The 22,336-nt window shown below is 33.9% G+C and overlaps 5 protein-coding genes across 9 annotated transcripts; 3 read left to right on the top strand and 2 right to left on the bottom strand.

Annotated features, from left to right (window-relative positions):
• Positions 1-873: 873 nt before the first annotated feature.
• On the bottom strand, positions 874-12,984 carry AcCoAS (acetyl coenzyme A synthase). Of its 2 annotated transcripts, none has more exons than XM_066730609.1 (10): positions 11,631-12,984; positions 10,215-10,430; positions 7,950-8,145; positions 7,502-7,730; positions 7,252-7,423; positions 6,818-7,010; positions 6,398-6,721; positions 6,123-6,312; positions 3,532-3,777; positions 874-3,385 (listed from the first exon to the last, which is right to left on the bottom strand). In XM_066730609.1, the coding sequence occupies exons 1-10, from the start codon at positions 11,717-11,719 to the stop codon at positions 3,189-3,191; spliced, it is 2,052 nt and encodes a 683-aa protein (XP_066586706.1). In that variant the 5' UTR covers positions 11,720-12,984; the 3' UTR covers positions 874-3,188. The 2 variants fall into 2 exon arrangements, with proteins under 2 accessions (XP_066586706.1, XP_066586705.1); XM_066730608.1 differs by having other exon boundaries at positions 7,252-7,426; positions 11,631-12,979.
• Positions 4,292-6,032, top strand: LOC136775638 (enolase-like). Its single transcript, XM_066730610.1, has 4 exons — positions 4,292-4,787; positions 4,879-5,003; positions 5,062-5,307; positions 5,488-6,032. The coding sequence occupies exons 1-4, from the start codon at positions 4,393-4,395 to the stop codon at positions 6,030-6,032; spliced, it is 1,311 nt and encodes a 436-aa protein (XP_066586707.1). The 5' UTR covers positions 4,292-4,392.
• Positions 12,985-14,014: 1,030 nt separating the features above from the next.
• Positions 14,015-15,697, top strand: Uch (Ubiquitin carboxyl-terminal hydrolase). Its single transcript, XM_066730618.1, has 7 exons — positions 14,015-14,436; positions 14,513-14,524; positions 14,613-14,741; positions 14,805-14,950; positions 15,018-15,159; positions 15,221-15,296; positions 15,376-15,697. The coding sequence occupies exons 1-7, from the start codon at positions 14,404-14,406 to the stop codon at positions 15,522-15,524; spliced, it is 687 nt and encodes a 228-aa protein (XP_066586715.1). The 5' UTR covers positions 14,015-14,403; the 3' UTR covers positions 15,525-15,697.
• Positions 15,698-15,841: 144 nt separating this feature from the next.
• LOC136775640 (odorant receptor 13a-like) lies at positions 15,842-20,790 on the top strand. The gene is made up of 9 exons (XM_066730612.1): positions 15,842-18,810; positions 18,898-19,017; positions 19,090-19,207; positions 19,451-19,712; positions 19,783-19,899; positions 19,973-20,063; positions 20,139-20,275; positions 20,345-20,477; positions 20,550-20,790. The coding sequence occupies exons 1-9, from the start codon at positions 18,658-18,660 to the stop codon at positions 20,598-20,600; spliced, it is 1,182 nt and encodes a 393-aa protein (XP_066586709.1). The 5' UTR covers positions 15,842-18,657; the 3' UTR covers positions 20,601-20,790.
• Dus4 (Dihydrouridine synthase 4) lies at positions 20,683-22,194 on the bottom strand. Of its 4 annotated transcripts, none has more exons than XM_066730614.1 (4): positions 22,019-22,194; positions 21,808-21,923; positions 21,538-21,735; positions 20,683-21,451 (listed from the first exon to the last, which is right to left on the bottom strand). In XM_066730614.1, exons 2-4 carry the CDS (start codon positions 21,879-21,881, stop codon positions 20,683-20,685), a joined length of 1,041 nt encoding a protein of 346 aa, XP_066586711.1. In that variant the 5' UTR covers positions 21,882-21,923; positions 22,019-22,194. The 4 variants fall into 4 exon arrangements, with proteins under 4 accessions (XP_066586711.1, XP_066586710.1, XP_066586712.1 ...); XM_066730613.1 differs by having other exon boundaries at positions 22,015-22,192; XM_066730615.1 differs by having other exon boundaries at positions 22,112-22,130.
• Positions 22,195-22,336: the final 142 nt, after the last annotated feature.

Raw genomic sequence — 22,336 nt, 5'->3', positions numbered from 1 at the left:
ATCACGTTTGTACGATAGTTCGATGGCTTATTACGAAAATACGAAAGACTAAGTGGCGCACCTAGTGGGATCTTTGCTAACCAAAACCTCATGCTAGATTTAAAAAAAGGCGGAAAAACGTAAATTGCATGTGCATACACGTATCAATAGTAAATATATTTTTTCCGACCTTTCTAATCATTTTCGAATCTGGGAAATAAGAATGAAACTTTTTCTTTTTAACAGAACAATAATCATTACGATTTTTAATATATACATGTATACATATACACAGTTTTGCAATAATTTTGATATACGAATATAAATACGAGTTATGCGTACGGATGCGAGGAGTTCCAGGTTTCTAATGAAAATTTATGATGATAATTTTCTTTGTTCTTCACTATTACATAGGAAATAAGAAAAGAATGAGGGGCGAGTGTAACAGATAAGAGTGAATTAAAACTACTGAATCTGGAACAACTCGCGCATTTTTTGTTATTTTCCTTAAAAAAAAAGGCCTGTAAATTTCTTATCGATTTCTAGCATACATTTCTCAATTCCCTTCAAAGTTCATCAATAAATATTTATCAATACTTTCCTATATATTCTTAAAATAAAAAACAGAAGTAGAAATTAAAAATTACCGCAAAGCGAGTGGAATAGTTTAAAACATGGACGATCAGGACTTTCCGGTTTGGCCCTTTTCACACCTACAATTCAATTTTTTCTTTTTAATAATATTTTTAATATAACAACAATTGCGATGTAGCTATAAAGCTCAGTTTGTTCCACGAGGAATGATATGTATCTTTGGGTACTTCCGCTCACCGGCGGATGTAACGTTTTCACCTCGCCTTCGCGACTCTGGCTTAGGCCAGATTCTTTTTCATATATATTTTATATTGTAAATTACAGAAAATACGTTTTTCAAGTGCTTCGGTGCAAATTGCGCGTGTACAAGCTTAATTTATTTCTATATATAATAGAGAACGATAATTTGATCAATTCTCGCGATCCAATCGAGAGAATGATCGTGAATTGTCAATAAGCGATAAAAAGCCATTAAAATAAATTGTGTAAAAGATCGTTGTGCATATACTAACGTATATACTATACGTTCGCGATATTTCATTGGTTTGAGCCGTTTTGCAATAACGAACAAATATTTTCCAGTGATACAGCTTTAAAGATTGTTTTGTCAATTGTTAATATAATTTTAAAAGTTATTTACAAGGTGAGTCGACTCAAGGCTCTATTCTGAAACATGTTCGTTAAATTTGATGATGCATAAAAGTGATAAATTACAAAGTTAAATGCCTAATTGAATGAAGCCTAAATTATTCTTTCATTGCATATATTTTGCTAGCTTATTTTAAGAGCTCTTCGAAACACTAAGATTGACATATCATACAGCCTAAGCATTTCTCAGATATAAAAGCAACTATAGAAATATGCACGAAAAATAGCAAGCTCTAATTAAAAATTTAAGGTGACTGAGATTTTGAAAAAATTGAGCATGAAAAAAATAATTTTCAAGTCATTCCGTTCAACTCAAGTGACTCACCTTGCATTCACGCGTGTGTAGATTATATATATAAATATTCTTTCATTCATATAATTTATATCTGTCCGTAATAAGTACAGCCATTTCGATAGGGCACGCTAATTTATAGTTTGTACAGCAGGACCCCTACAGTTTGAACTAAAAACACTACCATTGCCACAGTAAAAAGATCTCAGTCAAAAATATCCTGTATATAAAATAAAATAAATGTACACTTCTATTATTTGAAAATAAATAAAATATAAATTCTTTCGTCCCTATAAAAAATGTTGTTAGTTCTTTCTTTAAATATGAAATGAATATTTCGCGTCCATAGGTGGTCCTACTGAATAGTATATTATATATACCATAGAGATATATTACTTTCAACATTTTATACCTGTTATTTCGAGATATACATATATATGGTGTATCATTTTGAATTTATCCCAAAGAATATATACGTAAGAATTAATTTATCTTCATTACCACTTGAAATATGAAATTTTTGCGTAAGATCTATTTGAATACAAGTGAAAAAGAGTTTCAAAACAATCTTATGTGAAAATTATTATCTCTTGTAATAACGGAGACAAATGAATTATTACACTCTGAGATGTTCTAAGTGGTATACCCTACATATGTATATAGTATTATATCTAATCCTTTCTGATCAGTAATCTGGCGTTATGCAACATTCTCTTATCACTTTTGGCCAGAACGACTACTAAATTACTTTATCTACTTTGGTGCGTATTTATACATATAGTAAACTCTGTGTGCAAAATCTTTTCTCTTATCATGGAGCTCTTCCGTGACATATATATTATTCTATATCAATGTACATCTTCCTCTTGCTCTCTCTTTCTCACACACACTCATTCTCTCTGAAATCTCACAGTCCCTTTAAGTCGTTGAAATTAAATAATATCAATCTGACAACAGTACATAGAACTATTCGCAATAGCTTTCCGTAAACGTAATAAATTAGAATTTCACGATCAATAAATAGAATAATATAATTACAGGTATGACGTAACAATCATTAAATAATTTAATGTCTCAATCGTTTCGTGATTATCTTAAAATGAAATTATACACTTTTACGTATATATAGATTTATATATATATTATTGTTATATTATTATAAGTATCGAGGGAATGTAGAAAAACTAGGGAACGGAAAGAAGCGTCCTGAATAGCCGATAATTGTATAAATTCGATCGAAAGTGTCTAACAAAACAAAGTTCACTCACTGATATCTCACAATTGGATAGAAAATGATTTATACGATCTACCCAACTGGCAGTAATTAGAGATCGAAAATATACTATATGCTTTCCACAGATTTATCATGCTGAAAATAGCAAGAATTTGCTCATCACGAATAACGATTGCGAATCGATCGACCAGTTCTTCGATCTCCCAGAAGTTAAAAAAAAACACCAAAATGATCCAGTATCGATCGTTCACCGAAGTAACTTGGTCAGCGACGGATCTATGGATCTATAGATCATTGGTATTTTCAGTCACCAGACAGTTTTGGCAAGATCGTTAAGTGGAGCTGGCTCGTTTCTTACGAAATTTCCAAGGATATCAGCAGCTGTTGGAAATCTGGTGACCTTGTGGTGGAAAAGGGAGGGGATGGGTTGTAGGAAGTAAATTAGACCTGCGGCCTCAGCTGGAAGAGCAATTCTACGACACCTTCGTCTGCCAGTGTCGAGGTATCACCAACGTTCTTATCTCCAACAGCGATTTTTCTCAAAATTCGCCTCATTATCTTCCCCGATCTTGTCTTCGGCAGCCCTGGTGCATGCTGGATTACATCCGGTTGAGCGAACGGCCCGATTCTCTCTCGTACTGTCGAAAATATTCACAGTGTATTTAATATAATACTCACTCTTTTTATTTATTTTTCTTTTTCGTATGCATTTTTTGTTGATAAAAAAGATGGAGGGTTTGAAAATATGAAATTTAATTCATTTATATCATCAAATAGTGTTTACCTTTCTTCTTTAATTCATCCTGAAGCTTTTTGTCAAAAGTGACGCCCTCGTTAGGAGTAATGAAGCAGTACAAACATTGACCTTTGACTGCATGGGGTTTGCTAACCACTGCAGCTTCGGCTACCGACAGATGCTCGGCCAAAACGCTCTCTACTTCCGCCGTGGACATGAGGTGGCCGGAAACGTTCAACATGTCGTCGACCCGTCCAGTCACCCACAAATAACCATCCGCATCTCGTTTGGCTCCTGTTGAAATCAACCAAATAAACATTTTTCTTTCACATTAATTTTTCATTCTTTTTTCTATATATTAGATTTTAATATAACGTCACCCGGTAAGTCCACTACCGATTTTTTGATAATTGATTATAATAAAATTAATTTCGAATTCTCAAATCTTAAGGCGCATCTCTATTTCCAGCCTTCGTCTCTACAGAACACAAGCGCGTGACTTTTTCCCGAACAATATTAGGGAGGATCCACACTAGAACATTTTTGCAGCATGAACGCCACTCATGCACTAATACTCTAATACTCTTTCATTTTAAAAGCATATGATACTTGTATATTGTAGAGTATTTGTGCAGAGATAACCGTCCACACAACAGAGCCGGTGCAATATTCTGTATGAGCGAATATCGCAAGTTAAAACACACCTTTAAATTTTGCAATTCCATTGTCAACATTATATCTGAATTTGCCGATTTCACTAAATTATTAAAACATATTTATTTTCTATCTCGTTTTTGTTTCGTTCTTTCCCTCATGGTTATCTCCCGATTTCTCAAATCGATAGGAAATTTGGCAGGAAACTAAATTGAAAATTCCTAGTTAGATAAGGTGCTCCAAATTTGTTTGAAAATGCCAATTCAGAAGATAAAGGCTAGACAGATTTTTGATTCTCGGGGAGATCCGACGTTGGAGGTCGACGTGATAACGGATATCGGATTGTTAAGGTCATCGGTTCCCTGCACCCTGACCGTGAACCCTAATCAAGCGCAGGAAATTCGCGACGGGAATGAGGCTGCTTATCACGGGAGGTCAGTCTTCAAGGTCGTCGATACGGTGAACAATATAATAGCCCCGCAGCTGATCAAGTCTAGACTGGAAGTATGTCAGCAAGCGGAAATAGACAGTCTATTGAATAGACTCGATGGCACCGAAAACAAATCCAAACTAGGGGCAAATGCTATTCTGGCTGTATCCATGGCTTGCTGCAAAGCTGGCGCAGCTAAAAAGGGACTTCCAGTCTACAGGTGACAAAATTCCTTCTAATTCTTTCCTCTTCTTAATAGACTTTGTATTTACATTCCCACAAACGATCCACGAATATTCGTAAACTTCCAGGTACATCGCTGAGTTGGCAGAAAATGGAGAGTTAATTATTCCAGTTCCATCATTCAATCTCGTAAGCGGTGGAATTTTCGCGGGAAATCCCTTACCATGCCAGGAATTCATGATTCTTCCGATTGGTAACGTTGGTACCATTTTTCCAAAGACTTCCGGTTTCTTAAGAGGATGATTTTTCAGGCGCCGAGAGCTTTGCTGATGCAATGAAAATGGGACACGAGATTTATAGACTCCTGGAAAAGAAAATCATAGCTGCACAGGAAATCAAACCCCCACTTCCGGTTAGCGACGAGGGAGCATTTACACCGGAACTGGACGAGGACAAGGATGCTCTTCTGCTGATAGATGAGACCATCAAGGAAGCTGGCTACGATGGCAAAGTAAAAATAGCCTTGGACATGGCTGCCAGCCAGTTTTACAGAGAAGGTACAGTGTTTTGTATTCTTTATAGCAGAATCAAGCTGACGTGCGAAATTGTAATTGTAGATATATTTCAGTAACGTTGCTAAAATATTACGATGTAACGGCAAATCCCTTTTCAATATTAATGTCACTCTGTACGAGCCAGTATATTTTTGAGACATAGTTTACCCAAAATAATTGCAGGTGGTTACGATTTGGCTTTTAAGACGGACGACTCGGATCCTGACGATTATTTGGAAGCTGAAGCATTGAAGGATCAGTACTTGGAATATCTATCTGAGTTTCCGTCGATAGTGTCAATCGAGGATCCATTCGATCAGGAGGATTGGGAAGGCTGGCTGATGTTGACAGAGCAGGAGATCCAGATAGTGGCTGACGATTTGACAGCAATGAATATCGACAGAATTGAGGAAGCCATTGAAAGACAAATGGCTAATTGCTTGGTATTAAGGATGTCGCAAATTGGAACAATCACTGAGACCATAAACGTGGCGAAAATGGCGAAGATAAATCAATGGGGGTACATAGTGACCACTGGTCATGGAGAGACTGAAGATAATTTCGTAGCTGATTTAGCAGTAGGTTTGTCTGCTGGACAGTTCAAGGCTGGTGCACCTACGAGAAGTGAGAGGGTAGCAAAGTACAACCAAATCCTCAGAATAGAAGAGGAACTTGGCAAGGAAGCTAAATATGCTGGACCCTCCTATAGGAATCCATTAGCCAAATAAATCACTATTGATGATAGACAAACACTTAAAAATATCTCCTGCAAGAATCTTTTAGTAGTAATAAAATTTTTAATACAATTAAATACTTACCATCACCAGTACAGTAGTAACCATGAAATCTATCAAAGTACGTGGTCTGAAAACGTTGATGGTTCCCGTAGAGGGTCCTCATCATTCCTGGCCATGGCTGCCTGAATACCAAGTAACCTTCGCCCTCCCCTTCGACTATATGTCCGTCCTCGTCCAATAATTCTGGCAGAACACCAAAGAATGGGAATGTCTAAAATATAGAACCATCCCAATGATTTTTACCAAGCCTCGTAACATAGTTTTAAAAACCTCAATAAAAAAAAAACACTGCTTACAGCTGATCCTGGCTTCATTGGTGTCGCTCCAGGAAGTGGTGTGATGACGTGACCACCAGTTTCAGTCTGCCAAAAAGTATCAGCAATGCTGCATACTCCATGTCCTACCAGGTTATAGAACCAAAGCCAGGCTTCAGAATTTATGGGTTCCCCTACCGACCCAAGGACCTTCAAACTAGACAAATCATGCTTCTTCACGAGTCCATCGCCAAATTTCATCAAGGACCTTATTGCTGTTGGTGCTGTATAGAACTGTGATACTTTGTACTTGTCAACAACCGACCAGTACCTGTCGTTGGCAGGGAAGAATGGCGTGCCTTCAAACTGCAAAAGTTTCCATGATTCATTCAATCCAGTAATAACTCATTATAGTTGCACATGTACGAAAGAATTGCAACTAGTTGAGCAAAGAATCCTTACCAAAACGGAAGTGGCACCGTTCGCCAGCGGACCATAAACTACATAAGTGTGACCAGTGATCCATCCAATGTCAGCTGTGCACCAATACACATCTCCAGGATGATAATCGAAGACATATTTGAAGGTCGTAGCTGCGTAGATCAAATAACCAGCAGTCGTGTGCAAAACACCCTTTGGTTTTCCTGTTGAACCACTTGACAAAAAAACAATGATCACTTTACACAAAATTCCCTCTTAAAGATTCTTCAACTTTATGATTACTAATTATTTACACGTTTGTGAGTTATATTTATTGCACGGTACATTATATAAAGGACATAGGATTTTAAACAAGTTTTGTACTATAATATATACAATATACGTACAGTTTCATGGTTTAGCATGAGTCAGAGAATTCATTGAGTTTGTATAAATAATTTCCGAATTAATAATACCTCGTGTAAAGGATAAACAAGGGGTCTTCGGCGGCCATCCATACAGGGTAACAACTTGGCTCCGCATCCTCCATTTCGTCGTGCCACCAGCAATCTCTGTCGTCGTCCCAGGAAAGATTCAGTTCGTTCGAGTTGGTCTGGGTACCATTTTTCACAACACCGTTCGTTTTTCCTGCTAACATCGAGCAGAAATCCAGTAAGGTTATTGTTAAATTTTTCATTGTTAAAACCACTTTTTACACTGTCTTACCTCCACAGTTGGCCGGTCCCTGGGGATTGCTGAGCCTCCTCATGTGGGCCACCACTATACAACTTTGAACTTCGTGCCCGTGCTTTTTCACTTTCTCCAGGGCGTCGTCGCAAATGGATTTTAAATGAAGAAGCTTTTCTCCCCTCCACACACCATCAGTCGTGATCAAAACTTTTGCTTTCGAGTCCAAAATTCTTTCGGCTAGGGAATCTGAAGAGTAGCCTGCGAACTATACAATCTTCTCTGAAAATTTCTCTAAAAGGTATCTAAAACTATTCTTAAGGCTCAGAATCAAAGTGAACGGTACAATTCTATGTATAATGAATGAGTCTCTTGTGAGATGAAATTAATCAGTGGAGTTAGGATTATCGCGCGCGAGTACAAATTGGGTTATCATGTATGTAATTAGACTTATCTCGATTAATGATTAATTGAAACATTTGCTTACAACTATACTATGAACAGCTCCAATTCTTGTGCAAGCAAGCATGGCAATTGGAAGTTCGAGAATCATAGGCATATAAATCGCCACTCTATCACCCTTCGAGACCCCTTTGGATTTTAAAACGTTTGCAAATCTGCAAACCTCCTCCAAAAGTTTTCTGTACGTCAATCTAGAGTAATCATCAGGATCATTTCCTTCCCTGAAAAAATATTTTTCTTTTAAACACTTTAATTTTTCGTAATAATAATAACAGTATTAATATTTTATATTTAAATATACATCAATTTTCAGAGCTACTATCTATATATATATATCGGTCTGTAAAGTTTTCATTTTGTATATTTTTAAATAGACTAATTTTGAGCAATTGGATTTTTTCCATTTTTCATGATTGCTCAGCTTTCATCGAATGACTTGCGACTCCAAGCTGACACTGTACTTTGCATCACAAAGAGGTGCTAACAGTCAGCGCTTCTCAGTGCTGCCGCAAATCGATTAAAATACCAATTAAATATACGAACGATAATAAATCAATCAATAATAAACGACAATTTACAATTAAAATTGCAACAAGCTGTTTATTTCGTAAATCCACGCTCGAGACGAATAAAATTGTATTCCTCATGCTTTATTTTCCTATCGACGGCCCGCCCAAGGATTCTTTAAACCATCTATTTTTCATGGAACGTTTGCAACTGCTCTATACATACAAAAATTCCACGTGCCATACATATGTAAGCGAATAATCTGAGAGCAGCCTATTAAAAGGAAAAAAATAATTTTGTAATAGCAATAAGCACGTGTATAAGAAAAACAATATATTTATCAGATAACAGTTGCAAATCGGCCTTATTAAGACTAAAAATAATTTGCAGATAGTTGTAACGACCGTCGACGTTAAACTTGCTAATTTATCCTAAATGGTTGACAAAAATACTTGTACATTAGTACAATTTGATTTTGAAGTCAAAAACAAATATTCAGCACAATCCATCGACCAAAATATCGTAAACTGCTCGAGTAAAATGCTTGGCTAATTTAAATAATTTTTCAGGCAAACAAATATTTTCAACTGATAGTTATGCAAGTGTAGTTATAGATTCTTTTTTCTCTAGTTTATTGTTATTAGTCGAATTTACATTAAAACTCGCATCGAGTATTACAAAATTTTCATAAGAATTCTTATAGCCTTCTATTTCGTTTTTGTACTGAAAAGCCAATGAATGGAGGATTAGCATTGAAAAGCCTCGAATTTCCTGTTTGTAGTTGTCACCAAGTGCGAACTCCCATTAATATGCAATTTTTATTTGTTAAAATTGATGGAAGGAAAGGACATTTTTTTAATCACTAATAATCTACCTTCCTAAATTTTTTAAAGTGCTTTTAGTCTTTCTGTTGAAAAATGCAAACCCTTCTATTCATATTTTTTATTACATGCAATAGAATAAGAAACAAACAAATTTTCGTAACATTTTCTGGTCTTCGAATACATTGTGCACGAGAATAGATTTTATTTAATAATGGCAAAATCTCAACACGGCGAATTTCGCAAACTGGTCCAACGATACAAGAAGAAGAAGAAGCGTCTATCTATTCGCACGTTTGGATTTAAAAAGTTTTCAAACGGAGAAAAAAAGCAACGAACCAGTTGAACTTTGCATGTGGCCATACACGATAACGAAAAACCCCTAGTCTTTTTTTATATGCATCGTTCGATAATTACGATAGAGTGGATCTTACGACACAAATGCACCTAACCTGACCCGGAGGAGATCGAGCAGTTTTGCGTCAGCTTTACAAACGGAGGAAGAAAATTCGCTGAATGCCGTTTACTTAAACCTGCCCCATATGACGCAACCAAGCGAATTATTGATCATCGTGCAAAACACAACAATCAACGTTTTCGCTCGATCTCGATCGTGTCCTTCTTTTTATTTCTCATTTAATTTGCAAAAAGTTCTATTGACCTACCGCATCTCTCAATTATATCTCTTACCTAATCCGGAAAAATATTCCAGCGACCTTAAAATGACGTTCCACGAGTTAAATCATTTGTTTTCATTGATCCGTCGTAATCGCCTTTTTAAATCTACCATTAAATTCATTAATCGATATTAGTTGCGATCCACTAATTGGTGCTTCTAAACTCATCAGATTAGGTCGATGAAAATTATACATAATTTAATCGCGCGACAAATTAACGAGCCAGCAAATTGATCGATAGAGATAAATTTGCACTGTAAATATATAGTTATTCGTTCAACTTACCAATAGAACGCAATCTTATCACCGCCTCCATTTTTCACATTCTTGTCGAGTAAATTGAAACTAATATTCGTAGTCGCACCCTCCATCCAGTTTATAAAAATATCACCCTTCGTGATATCAAAATTGTAGGAAAAGAATTTATTATCGAGCACCGGAGTCTCCCAGTAAAATTCTTTCGCTATTTCACCCCAGAATTTCTCCGGCTCCTTTATGGATCTGAAAGTAAATTTGTATATATAAGATTCGTCAGAAATATTTAATAGCGATAAGTCTTTATGCTTTTCTTTTTAATCTCTATAGGAATTTTGGCGAGAGACAAAATATTGCTTTTCCATGCATGAATTATTCATTAGAAACAGCTGTTTTGTGAATTTAATTTGGTTAAGGCGAAATCACAAGGAATTCGTTAAATTAACGAAACAAATAATTTTACCGGGTTGCACGAATAATTATAAAATAAAATTGTTGTGATACACGGTGAGATTTTCTTTTTAGATTTAATAGTTAATTAATTAAACGTGCGCTGAATATTCGAGTTACGTAACATCCCTCGAGAGATTACACGCAGTGTATATATATTATAACGCCCCTTTGGCTTTCCTACAAGATCCCTTTTTAGGCCTACCGTCATAGCCCCGGCTGGCCCATGGAATCAATATCAAAACTCTATTTCCATACCCGATCGTTGACTCTGGTCTTATATAATTTATAAATTCACGAATGAAGCAAAACCACCCCTTCCACCCCGAAAATCCATTTCGTCGCGTTTAGCTCTGAGGCATAAAAAGTACCTCACGTGTACGTAGGTAGAAACATAATTCAAACTGGATCACGATATTTGCATTAAAAATTGAATTATTCGTCATTCCTGCACGCGTCATAAAATTATTCAACCTCCTCTTCCTCCAGAATTACGTGAATTACTTGGTCAATGTTAATTAAAATCATGACCGGCAATTTCAAGAACGTGTGGTGGAATTCATTTGCTCTAGAAAATCAAATTCCCCGGTTTATGCGAGTCATAGAAAACGCTTCGTGACGCTGCTTTTATTAAAAATTTGCTCATTACTGAAAATCAACTGTTTAACGCGAAAACACCCTCCCCTCCATCAATAAAATCAGCCAATTAAATTGTTTGTGATACGACACTTGAATTATATCGTTTTGCTACTTAAAAAAACCTGACGCAAGATAAAAATTCATTTGTAATTAAGTAATTTTATAGGCAATAAATAATTATTCGAATCGTTGGTCGAATTGAGATAAGTCATGAACATAAAGAAATGTGATTCTCAGGATAAATGGAAAATCCTTAAGTGAATGTGCGGTATCAATGGAGTAGGGGATGGAATCGGAAGAATGGGAGGGGGAGGGGTGGAGGGTGGTAGAAAATTTTCAAGTCATCGAATCACTCACTTTTCATGCATTTGTTTATACTGAGCCATGCTGCCACAGTGAGCTTTGGCAGCCAGCTCGGAATTGGGGTAGTAGATCCTGTCCGCCATTTTGACACCCTGCGCACCCGGGACTGTAGTTGTTTCCTGTCAGCTGTGAGTCACCTGCGATACTCCAGACACAAGTATAATCAATTATAGAACGAAGCCCCGTGAAAATGAATCGCGACAGAAGTAAAGCGAAACGGTCGGAGGAAATATGTCAACGCGCAAGATTCAAATTAACCGCGACAGGAAGCTACTAGCAAACTGGTTGTTTCCTTTTCGCTTCCTCTTTCTACCGAGACCCTTTCCACTGGCCCGTTCGACCTGGTCTGATGATAATTCGCGACTGTCCACAGTCAGCTAGAGAATTGCGCACACGCCACTTTTGTCATCTTCTAAAGGTGGGGAGACCAGGACTGTACACACTTTTCTAGCTTGCGGAGCCCTGCTCCATCGCAAATCTCCCCTTTCTCCATGGATACACACTGTAAACACCATCATCCTGACGTATCCAGGAAATCACGAAATTTCTACGAAATATCATTTTACAGCTCGGTGACATTCGTAAACAACTGCACAAACTTCATAGATAGTAAAAATTCTAACCTAAACAGAGAGATGTATTATCTGTATCGTTACTGAACGATTCGGTTGTTTCTATATTCGGTTCTAAGACCCTTAAGTGCGGGGCTCGGGATAAGAATAGAAAAAAGGAGGCAGTTTTTATAAAAGATAAGAATTTTAATAGCAAAAGAATCCTTGAAATGTAATTTCTCATTATCTTACGTGTAGCAAGTAGCAATTAGAGTGGTCAGATAGGTAAACATACGCGTAGCAAGAGAATATAATTAGCGAAAATAAAGGAGCGTCGCCGTCCGGATATTTTTAACACTGTGCAAATATTAAAGGTTGACGTTGGCAGCATGGATGAATGATTTTCAGTGCTTTTGCACATGGTGATGAAATTTTAGCGTGTCATCGTCGTCGGCCGTTAAGCCCAGTTCTATAAACTATGAGAGGCTCTCGAAAAACGCGTGACTCGATGCACGAGAGAAAATGAGGTTATAACGGTTACAACCACGCGATCTTCTTTGGACCAATCAAAATTTCTCGAGCAGACCACGCGAAAATTCGAATATCTTTACTCGCTAAACGGTCGCTCCGACGACACGTTACGTTTTCATTTTCAGTTTCATCACGCTTTCGCGTTATCTGAAATTATATTTAATTGGCCAATGACCACCGCACAAAAAACGAACAAAAAAATGTTTACTTTCGGAAGGAGACACTCATCGGATTTCTGAGGCAATACGACGGTAAATATCAATTGATAAACTTGGCCAGTAAAATTCTAAGTCTTGGGTGGCAGTTGAGACGGAGACTGCTAATCGATATTTCAGCTCGACGGGCGAAGATTCTTGGGAGTTTCAGCCAACCTTGAGAAAATATTCTAATCGATACCTTCCTCCTGCCTTTTTCCTCTACAATTTGATGCATTTCCTGATACATTTAAAGCATATCACTGATCAAGACGGCATTGATTAAGGATTTTTAAATAATCATGTTTCTTATGCATTATTCAGAGTATACTAAATAATGAGTCAGGCGGTGAAGGGACCCCGTCGATAGTAATCTGTATCTTTTTCAAGGACCGAGCAGGACAATGCTATTATACGAATGTCCTTTCTAGACAATGAATGTGTAATGTTGAGAAGAAGAAATAGTTTTCAACCAAAGACATACTATGTACATTGCATTCCTTTTTATCTATAAAAGTCACCCGATGACGTCATTGAGCGTACACCGCGTACATCGCGCGTACACCTCTTTACTACCCCCTTGCTTCCCAAACTCCTCACGCTTCTACACTTGTTTTTATTTGAATTATATTAATATTCCATATGCATACGTCGACGGTTTTTAACATATTTCATTCGATCTACGTAACTATACCGAATAAATAATAATATACTCTCTCTATCAATGTTTCGATGATTTAGTGTAAATTCATTATTGTTATCAAGCATTTAAAATTGGCAAATTTATGCAGATTAATTCGAAGAAATAAACGGCGCGACACCTACGCACGAAATGAAAATTCAAAAATGATATGTGTTTGTATAATATTTGTTGACGTCATCAAAATCTATTATCGCCTAAACGGAATATTTTTCCATAGGAATAATTTTTCTGATTCGTCAGTTGAAAATATTCATTTATTAAAATATTAATATCGGCTAGTAAATTATATATACCCTGTGTTAAAATTTTATATTGGAAGAAATATTATTTTGCTTTAAATAATCTAATTTTTGTTTCATATAAACAATAATTATTTTATGAATTTTTATCCTATTATATTAGCTTCCCTCATTGATTTTCTTATTATTCTTTGTAAATTAATATTGCTCAACAGTTATCTTCGTATTTTAATCTTGCACTACTCAATGATGCGATTCTCGACTTTTGAATATAGTGTGTTTTGACATTTTACTGATAAAGTTTCCTACCCTGACTGTCTAGTGAATTTTGTGCAGAAATGAACTTGCAAAAGATTGAATTCGGAGCAGAACGGAGAAATAAATACATACAGATAAATATACAACAACACACACTACAGAACGTCATATAATTGAAGAAAGAATACTATTCATACAATACATATCTGCGTAACGTATATGTGTAAGATACCGGTCGTTTAGAAGATATTGAAGAATTATAACGAAAATTGATTTAAATAATTGGGGAAAATGTTTTTAGTACCATTAGAATCTAATCCAGAAGTAAGTGTTTGCTATTGTTTTAAAATTATAATTGCTGAAATTATTTATTGTTTGTTTATTTTATTTTTTCTTCCAGGTCATGACAGCGGTAAGGTTAATGGAGATAAAATTTTACTTTTTTTATGATTATAAATTTTTTTTCTTTAAATTCATAAAGATATTTGACTGTCTTTTAGTTTCTACACAAATTAGGAGTCCCTAAAAAATGGGGGATCACTGATGTTTACGGTTTGGATCCTGATTTGTTAGCCGTTGTTCCAAGACCTGTACTTGCAGTTATATTACTTTATCCACTTAGGAATGAGGTACGTGATAGAAAGTTTTTGTGTGTGGTCAGAACAGAAATTTTACAATTTTCTGTCTTTCAGTATGAGGGAATCAAATCTATTGATAATAATGCCACTAAAGATATAGTGAAAGAAGAGATCGATGGTGTTTATTATTTGAAACAATATGTACCAAATGCTTGTGGTACCATAGCACTTTTACATAGTGTTGCCAATAATACAGACGTGTGAGATATCCTTTTTATTCTACTAGAGATCTAGAGTAGCTATTTAATGAGTCTTTGATATTTCTAGTATTCACCTTGAGAACGACGTTCTCAAAAAATTCTTAGAAGAAACCCAGAAAAAAAATCCTGATGAAAGAGGTAATCATTTTATGAATGCTCAGGGCCTTCTTGATACACATAAGGAATCTGCACTAGAAGGACAGACTGAAGTAAGAGCCCGTATTTGGATACATTGTTTAAAATGTAATGCACATAATATTTTATTTGCAGGTACCATCGGAGGATACTCCTGTAAATTATCATTTTGTAGCTTTTGTACACAAAAATGGAATTTTATACGAATTAGGTAGATATTTACACAAAAAATATCATTTCTTTAATATTTTTTAAAGCTAATTGCTCAAGATTCTCTGCACTCTACTTAGATGGAAGAAAAGATGGACCAATAAAACATGGATTAACTACTCCCGATACTTTGTTAGAGGATGCCGCCCGTGTTTGTAAAGAATTCATGAATCGCGATCCAGAGGAGATGGGCTTCACGGTCGTAGCCTTGACAGCTCTAAACGAATAAATTTACTTGGAATTTCTATACAAAAATATATCTATGCTTTAACTACGCTGCCAAAAAAGTTTTTTTCTATGTTGCATACGAATTTTCTGCAAAACTAGCTTTTTCAATTTGCATAACATAAGTTAAATTAATATGTTTATCAATGTTCACTTGTATTAAATGTACAAAAATTATATTTGTTCTTTAGTGATTGCTGTCCTAACAAATTTTCCTCTAGTCTGAGCCTTGAAGAATTGGAAACTATAATTTATCAAATATATAATTATAAATTAACTATAATTGAATAATTAGAAAATTGCAGTAAATTCAATCCCTCTGACACAGTACTGAGTTGGATTGTTAGATTAACCCATCAAACTGACAAAATTTCAAGTTTTAATTTTTATCTTTAAATTCTTTTTAAGTTATCCAGAGATCTATGTATCCAGGGCTCGAAATTATTTGCACATTTTAGCTATTTACTATAGTCACTCATAGGGATTTCCTATTAGTGACTGTAGTAAATAACTGAAATGTGCAAAAATTTCCGAGCCGATTTATAAAATTAGTATTTTAACTTGTTCTTTCCGTTCTTTACCATCTAGTGTAAAAATGATAAAAAGACTTCAAAATTAATGCATTACATAAAAAAATATACACAATTAAAAATGCTGGATAGGCTAATCCTTGTGCTATAAAGTCGCAACTCGAATACGGTGTTGTATCTGAGGGGTAAAGCACTGTGTAAGCAAATATCTTGATAAGAGAAGCAAAATAAGAGCATTTAATCATACTGAAATTATTTTAAATAACTCAGTAACGAAATAAGATTTTGAAGAAAATATTAGGGTATCTTGGATTTATTAGTAATTTAATTCAAATTATAAAAGTAAATTGTTAAATTTTTATTTTGTCTTATTCGATCATTTTTAACAACGTTAAAAATGACGATGCATTTTTTAGCTAAGACCTCTTTTTCAAGTAATGTTTTATTACTGATAATAATTTTGTATCACAATTAAGAGTACAGGTACATTATTTGATAATAAAGACTTTTGTATTATACTTTATATGAAGCAATTTATATTTGAATATCATTGATATGTAGATCGTTGTATGCCTTGATAAATTTGGCAATATATGATGTGAGCTTATTGTTGGTCAAGTGACACAACTAACGAATGAAACGGGAGTTCCATAATCCATTACTAGTCACTTACGAATGCAATACTAACAAAATAAAAATATTAATAAAAAATGAAGAACCAAAGTTGCTGTATGTTGTTTTTACCAGAATAAATTTGTATTTTACTTTCAAATTTCTAGTATACCAAGTTGCAAATATGCTTTAGTCCCTCTTAACTCTTTCTAATACTCTATACAGGGTGTATCACCGAAGGCGCATCAGAAGCCAAACATATACAAATTCATTTTTCTCTTATATTTACAGAGATAAATGAATTTTTATGTTCGACTTCTGATGCGTCTTCGGTGATAAACCCCGTATATTGATTCCTCTGTAGATCTCCCTATAATTAAAAAATAACAGTTTTAACACAAATTCTGCTTCTACAAAATTTAAACATTTAAAGATTTGATCTTTAGATGACTAATATAATGATTCATCATCCAGTAATAATTAAATAACTCTTTTTCGGTTTAGGAAACATAAATAATAGAACAATTATTAGCGCGCTGTCCGTACGCGAATGGGACTATCATAAATAGTAAATTAATCAAATATATATGTTTACGTCTAAAAAAGCATGATGCCTCTTCGTCAATAACGTATGTTTTCTATCGTTATATGATAGAATTTGAAGCAAAAGTAGTAATTAAAAAATAATAATATTCAGTAAAATATATTAATATATATATATATATATATAGTTTATGATTAATGCTTATCTCTCAGAGATTACTAAAATAAAAATGTTAACAAAGTATCACAGGTACTTATTTGCTTAACATTGACTTTGTATATATATAGTATACAAGTTAAATACTGAATCGAATCCTTAACACTATGGATTTTATTTTTATGTCCAACAGTTTTTTAAAAATTCGAAATGCAAACATAAAAATTATAAACTTCAACAAACAATCTATAAATATAATAATGCTGAATAGTTTCAATTTTCCATAAATTAAAATATTTTTTAACAGTATATTTTGGCATGTTCGTATGTATATACTATTAAATAGTATTAGAAAATACAAGTAATAACGAAAGTATATTAATCTTATAATATTATACTTGCTGGCTGTGTTAGTAAACTCACAAAATTGATTCATATGAGTGGCTCCTCTTTAGTTACAAGAACATTATAAAATTTGTACTTTCTACGATTAATCTGTTACCAGAAAAAATTCCAAATGTTTAGTCACTGTAATGATGATAATCAATTGCGAATTATAATAAAAGTTTAAGATAATGCAAACAGCATAGCGATTTATCAGAAAGACGAATAGAAAGAATTGAATAAAAATGAGAAATAAAACATTCTAATTGACACATAGGAGAGATTGATTAGTGATACATTAATAAATGATCATTTCTATTAAATCTATTCACATACGCGTTTATACAAAACGAAAAACGTACAAAACAGATTTTACGAGCGAATTGTTTTCTGACAGATTGAACTCTATAAAATCAGATATCCATGATTTATTAAGGCGCTTCACACTCACAGAGCTATCACACGCCCTCTCAACTGATAACATATAATTTTGTATTACCTATGAAAGTTTAATAAATATGGCTTTGTAAAAATCAAAGGTACCAATTTCAGCAAAAAAATGTTAAAGTCTAAAAAAGCATTAGTATCTCGGTTATTGACAATATAATGATTTAGTATAACATCACAAATATTTTTCTCAAATATAATTTCTCACTGTGATTGACAGGAATATAAAGTTTCTCGTGAATTTAGAAAAAAATTGCTTGACAAGGTGTTTTTTTCTCGTCTGATACCCATGGACTATTATTATTTTTAAGTAAGCTTTTCACCCTTCTGAATAAAATTGCGCATGAACAAGGCACTCCTTTTTAAAACCGCAATTCAAGAACATCGACAGTGATAGACAGAATTTAACAGCTTATAACTATTGTTATACTTATTTTTCTATTTATTGCATTAACTGTATCAAAATGGGTAAAGAGGATTTTTATGATTTGCCTTATTACAACGTTACTAAACGTCTATTACTTTTTACCGGTACATGGCCTTATCAACCAAGATTAATTAAAGTTCTGATCGTTGCTTTCATCAGCCTCGGAGAGATCAGCTTTTCCCTTGGTCAAGTAAAATCTTCAAATATGCTTTCTATCATTCTCAAATTTACCTTTAACAATATGTTATTCTTCTAAAAATAACTTTTCGTTTAACAGCTTATTAAAGCCTACGAAGTAAGGAATAATTTAGATTTAATTTTTGAAACAATATCACCACCATTGTCGGTTTACCTAATTATGTCGAAATTCTTCAATGGTGTCATTAACGAGAAAAAGGTAAAGTCGCTGTCGTAAATATTTTTAAATTTATAATCGTTGATTAATTACTAATTGGTGAGCTTTTAACAGATCAAGAAACTGTTTGAGAAGGTACGACAAGATTTTGAAGAGTGCACCGATGAGGAGGAATTGGATATTTATAAAGAATTTGCACTTAGAGGAAGGAAAATGGCATTAATCTATTTCTGTATTGAGATTTTAAATAAATATTTGTTGCACTAGTGAACAAGAACTAACAAATCCCTTACATGATTATAAACAGATGGATATACTTAAACCTTCTAATTCAAAATTTCCCCTTACGGTTGTATATTTAAATTTCTATTTGTAGCTTTATAAATTGTGCTTAGCCCTCTGTTCACTAGGGTCACATATATTAGCTTAAGGCTCGTTCAACTTGCAGTTTCTATTTGACTTATCAAATTTTTAGATTCTATTGGTACAATTGTAACAGCTTTTTGTACTATGGCCTGTATTTCTCCTGTTCTGGATCTCATAATGCCACTTAACGAAAGTCGCCCGCGAAGAAATAATTTCGAAGCAGAGCTTTTCATCGACCAAGATAAATACTTTTTTTCCATTTGGATTTGGTCTTCTTTTCTGATAGATTTGATAGGATTTATACTATGTGCTTTTGATATACTTTATTTAACACAGTCAAATCATTGCTGTAGTAAATTTGGAGCTGTGGAGTAAGCGGAAATCTTTATAACAATATTAACACATTTCACAGAAATAAATTCTAAAATATACATGTTCCAGAAACAGATTAATAAGGACGTTTAATAAAACTTATGTCAATTTAAACGATGTAGAGGTCAACGATATCATTTATGAAGAATTTAAAACATGTATTCGAATGCATCAGGATGCCTTAAAGTTTGTATATTAATGCAAATAGTAAAAGAAATTTTAAAAAGTGTTCATAATCTGTTTAGTTTGTCACTAACAGGTTCGTTAAACAGATAGATGACGCGTTCTCCAGCAGTCTCTTTTTTCAACTAACATCTAATTTGGTTATACTGAGTATTACAGGAGTACAAGTATGTCATTCTTATAATAAACACTTTACATTATTTATTTCTAAAGTGATCTATTTTGTTTTCATTGGTACATAGGTGATTGTAAATATTGACAAACCTGGTGATGTTATAAGATTTGGTGGCTTTGCAATAGGTCAAATAATCCATTTGTTTTTCATTAATTTACCAGGTCAATATATTCAAGATCACAGTGACAGGATACTTGATTTTGTGTAAGCTTATAATATTCACTTTAATTAATGTATTATCATTATAATTTTTCCAACCTTTACGTCACATAGGTGTGAACTCGAATGGTACAATACATCTCAGAATACTAAGAACTTACTGCAAATATTTATAATGCGTTGTCAGAAAGTTTGCCAACTAACAGCTGGTAAACTCGTTGTTATGTCAATGTTTACTTTCTCCTCAGTAAGTAATTTTAATTTTACTTTATTTGCCGTTATTTAACTTAATTTTAATTCTTTTTAAATATTTTTTAAGTTCCTCCAAACATCTATTTCTTATTTTACCGTTTTATCCTCATTAAGATAAAACTGAAGAAGAATAATGCAATGTTGACACTAGCAGCATATATTTATAAACAAATAGAATACTTGAGTAAACTCTATAGTAATTATTCTTGAAAAATTTCACTTAAAACTGTATCAGCTTCTAATTCATAAATATATTTTTGTTTAACTTTTGAAATATGCAAATTAATAAACTTGCATTGAACTGGGTCTATACATTCTATTGGTACACCTGGTCTTACCCCATAATTTTCTTCTAGAAACCTTAAAACAGATTCTTTATCTTGTAAAGTATTGAAGACTTGCCGCTTCTTCTTAGATAACAGTTTTTCCAGCATAAATACTAAGTGATGGTGAAATTGCAAAAATTGTGTAGGAATTCGAGATGTTATATCTAACCAATTTTGAATACAGGTCAAGGGTGTAACAGGACTTCCCGAAAATAAAGCTGGGTTAGTTAAAATACCTCTAGCAGCCATAATTCCTTGGCAATTGCTTTGCTCATACAAGTCTTTGGCATTTTTTAAATTTTTCACATCTCCATTAGCAATAACTGGTACTTGAACACAGCTATACACAGTTTTGAGGCTTTCCAAGTCAATGGGTTCATTTCTCATTTCAGGTGTTCTTGCATGTATGGTCAAAAATGATACACCAGCTTTTTCTAATGTTTTACATAAGTTAATAGTTTTCTTGATATCTTTTAATAAACGTATTTTAACTGATATTGTAAATGGGCGTGAAATCCTGTTCCTAACTTGATGCACTAAATCTCTCACAAGTTCTGGTTTTTTCAGCAAATCAGCACCATATCCATCCTTCATAGCCCATCTTTGTGGACAGCCACAATTTAAGTCAACACCATCGCAATATCTAAGTAAACATTAAAACCATTAAAATCATCAAAATGAAAGTCCTTTCCATAAAATTATAATTACATATAGTTCTCCAATACTTACGGAGCAACCATCTCTGCAGCTGATGAAAAGTCATCTGGTGTTTTTGCAGCAAACTGTACGATTAAGGGCTTGTCATTATTATTAGTAGAAAATTCACTCTCTCGAGCTAAAGGTGATTGCAGGAATGAATCTGCCAGTATCATTGGGGTAAAACAAATATCACAATTGTATCGTCTTACTAAATCTCGGAACTGTAACCTAAATAAAATTAAATAACATATATAAAATTTCTTTAGATACCAAAAAATTATATTTTATTTAATATCTTACTTGCTGTATCTAACCATTGGAGCACAAACAGTTGTCATGCGTGGTTCTTTTAATATTTCAACAATATCAATCATGATTATTCTCAATATTTATAAAAGCCAATCCTAGTTCCATACCTATAAAATATATTGTTAAACTAGTGCGTTTAATAAAATACGCGAAAACTTGTCTTTTAAAAATTAAAATAGAGCTTCTGTAGTTAAATACTTTCAAGAGTCGGTAAAATTAGTATTATTAGGATTCGGAACTCGGGAAGAGAATTGAAGACGAATTTAAAACTTTTTTAGAATTTCTATCTCGAAACCTCTGAAACAGGCCATACACTTCCCCCTGCAGTTTCGCACTTCCATTAAAGGTGTAGTGTGACGTTAATATATATAGGGTGAGGCACTTAAGCCGCTCCAAAATATGGATACAGAAAGACGCATACCCCTTTAACTACGAAAGATATTTAATTTTTGCATAAGACCTTTTCGAAGTCTCTTGTTATTTACTTTCAGAAAGGTCCTATGCAAAAATTGAATATCTT

This window comes from Prorops nasuta, unplaced genomic scaffold, assembly GCF_024137725.1.
Source record: "Prorops nasuta isolate Cenicafe-Biocafe unplaced genomic scaffold, Cenicafe_Pnas_1.2 PNAS00008, whole genome shotgun sequence".
Taxonomy (NCBI): Eukaryota; Metazoa; Arthropoda; class Insecta; order Hymenoptera; family Bethylidae; genus Prorops; species Prorops nasuta.
The sequence above is the reverse complement of the archived record's forward strand: the minus strand, read 5'-3'. Positions and strand labels throughout refer to the sequence as shown.

Coding starts and splice junctions, on each gene's coding strand:
- LOC136775638 (XM_066730610.1), top strand. CDS start 4,393: ATGCCAATTCAGAAGATAAAGGCTAGACAGATTTTTGATTCTCGGGGA. Junction 4,788..4,878: donor AAGGGACTTCCAGTCTACAG/GTGACAAAATTC, acceptor GTAAACTTCCAG/GTACATCGCTGAGTTGGCAG. Junction 5,004..5,061: donor ATTCATGATTCTTCCGATTG/GTAACGTTGGTA, acceptor ATGATTTTTCAG/GCGCCGAGAGCTTTGCTGAT.
- AcCoAS (XM_066730608.1), bottom strand. CDS start 11,719: ATGGCGGACAGGATCTACTACCCCAATTCCGAGCTGGCTGCCAAAGCT. Junction 7,731..7,949: donor GAGCTGTTCATAGTATAGTT/GTAAGCAAATGT, acceptor AAGATTGTATAG/TTCGCAGGCTACTCTTCAGA. Junction 6,313..6,397: donor CAATGAAGCCAGGATCAGCT/GTAAGCAGTGTT, acceptor TCTATATTTTAG/ACATTCCCATTCTTTGGTGT.
- Uch (XM_066730618.1), top strand. CDS start 14,404: ATGTTTTTAGTACCATTAGAATCTAATCCAGAA. Junction 14,951..15,017: donor GTTGCCAATAATACAGACGT/GTGAGATATCCT, acceptor TGATATTTCTAG/TATTCACCTTGAGAACGACG. Junction 15,297..15,375: donor TGGAATTTTATACGAATTAG/GTAGATATTTAC, acceptor CACTCTACTTAG/ATGGAAGAAAAGATGGACCA.
- LOC136775640 (XM_066730612.1), top strand. CDS start 18,658: ATGGGTAAAGAGGATTTTTATGATTTGCCTTATTACAACGTTACTAAA. Junction 19,208..19,450: donor AATGGCATTAATCTATTTCT/GTATTGAGATTT, acceptor TCAAATTTTTAG/ATTCTATTGGTACAATTGTA. Junction 20,064..20,138: donor TGAGTATTACAGGAGTACAA/GTATGTCATTCT, acceptor ATTGGTACATAG/GTGATTGTAAATATTGACAA.
- Dus4 (XM_066730614.1), bottom strand. CDS start 21,881: ATGATTGATATTGTTGAAATATTAAAAGAACCACGCATGACAACTGTT. Junction 21,736..21,807: donor CCAATGGTTAGATACAGCAA/GTAAGATATTAA, acceptor AATTTTATTTAG/GTTACAGTTCCGAGATTTAG. Junction 21,452..21,537: donor GCTGCAGAGATGGTTGCTCC/GTAAGTATTGGA, acceptor ATGTTTACTTAG/ATATTGCGATGGTGTTGACT.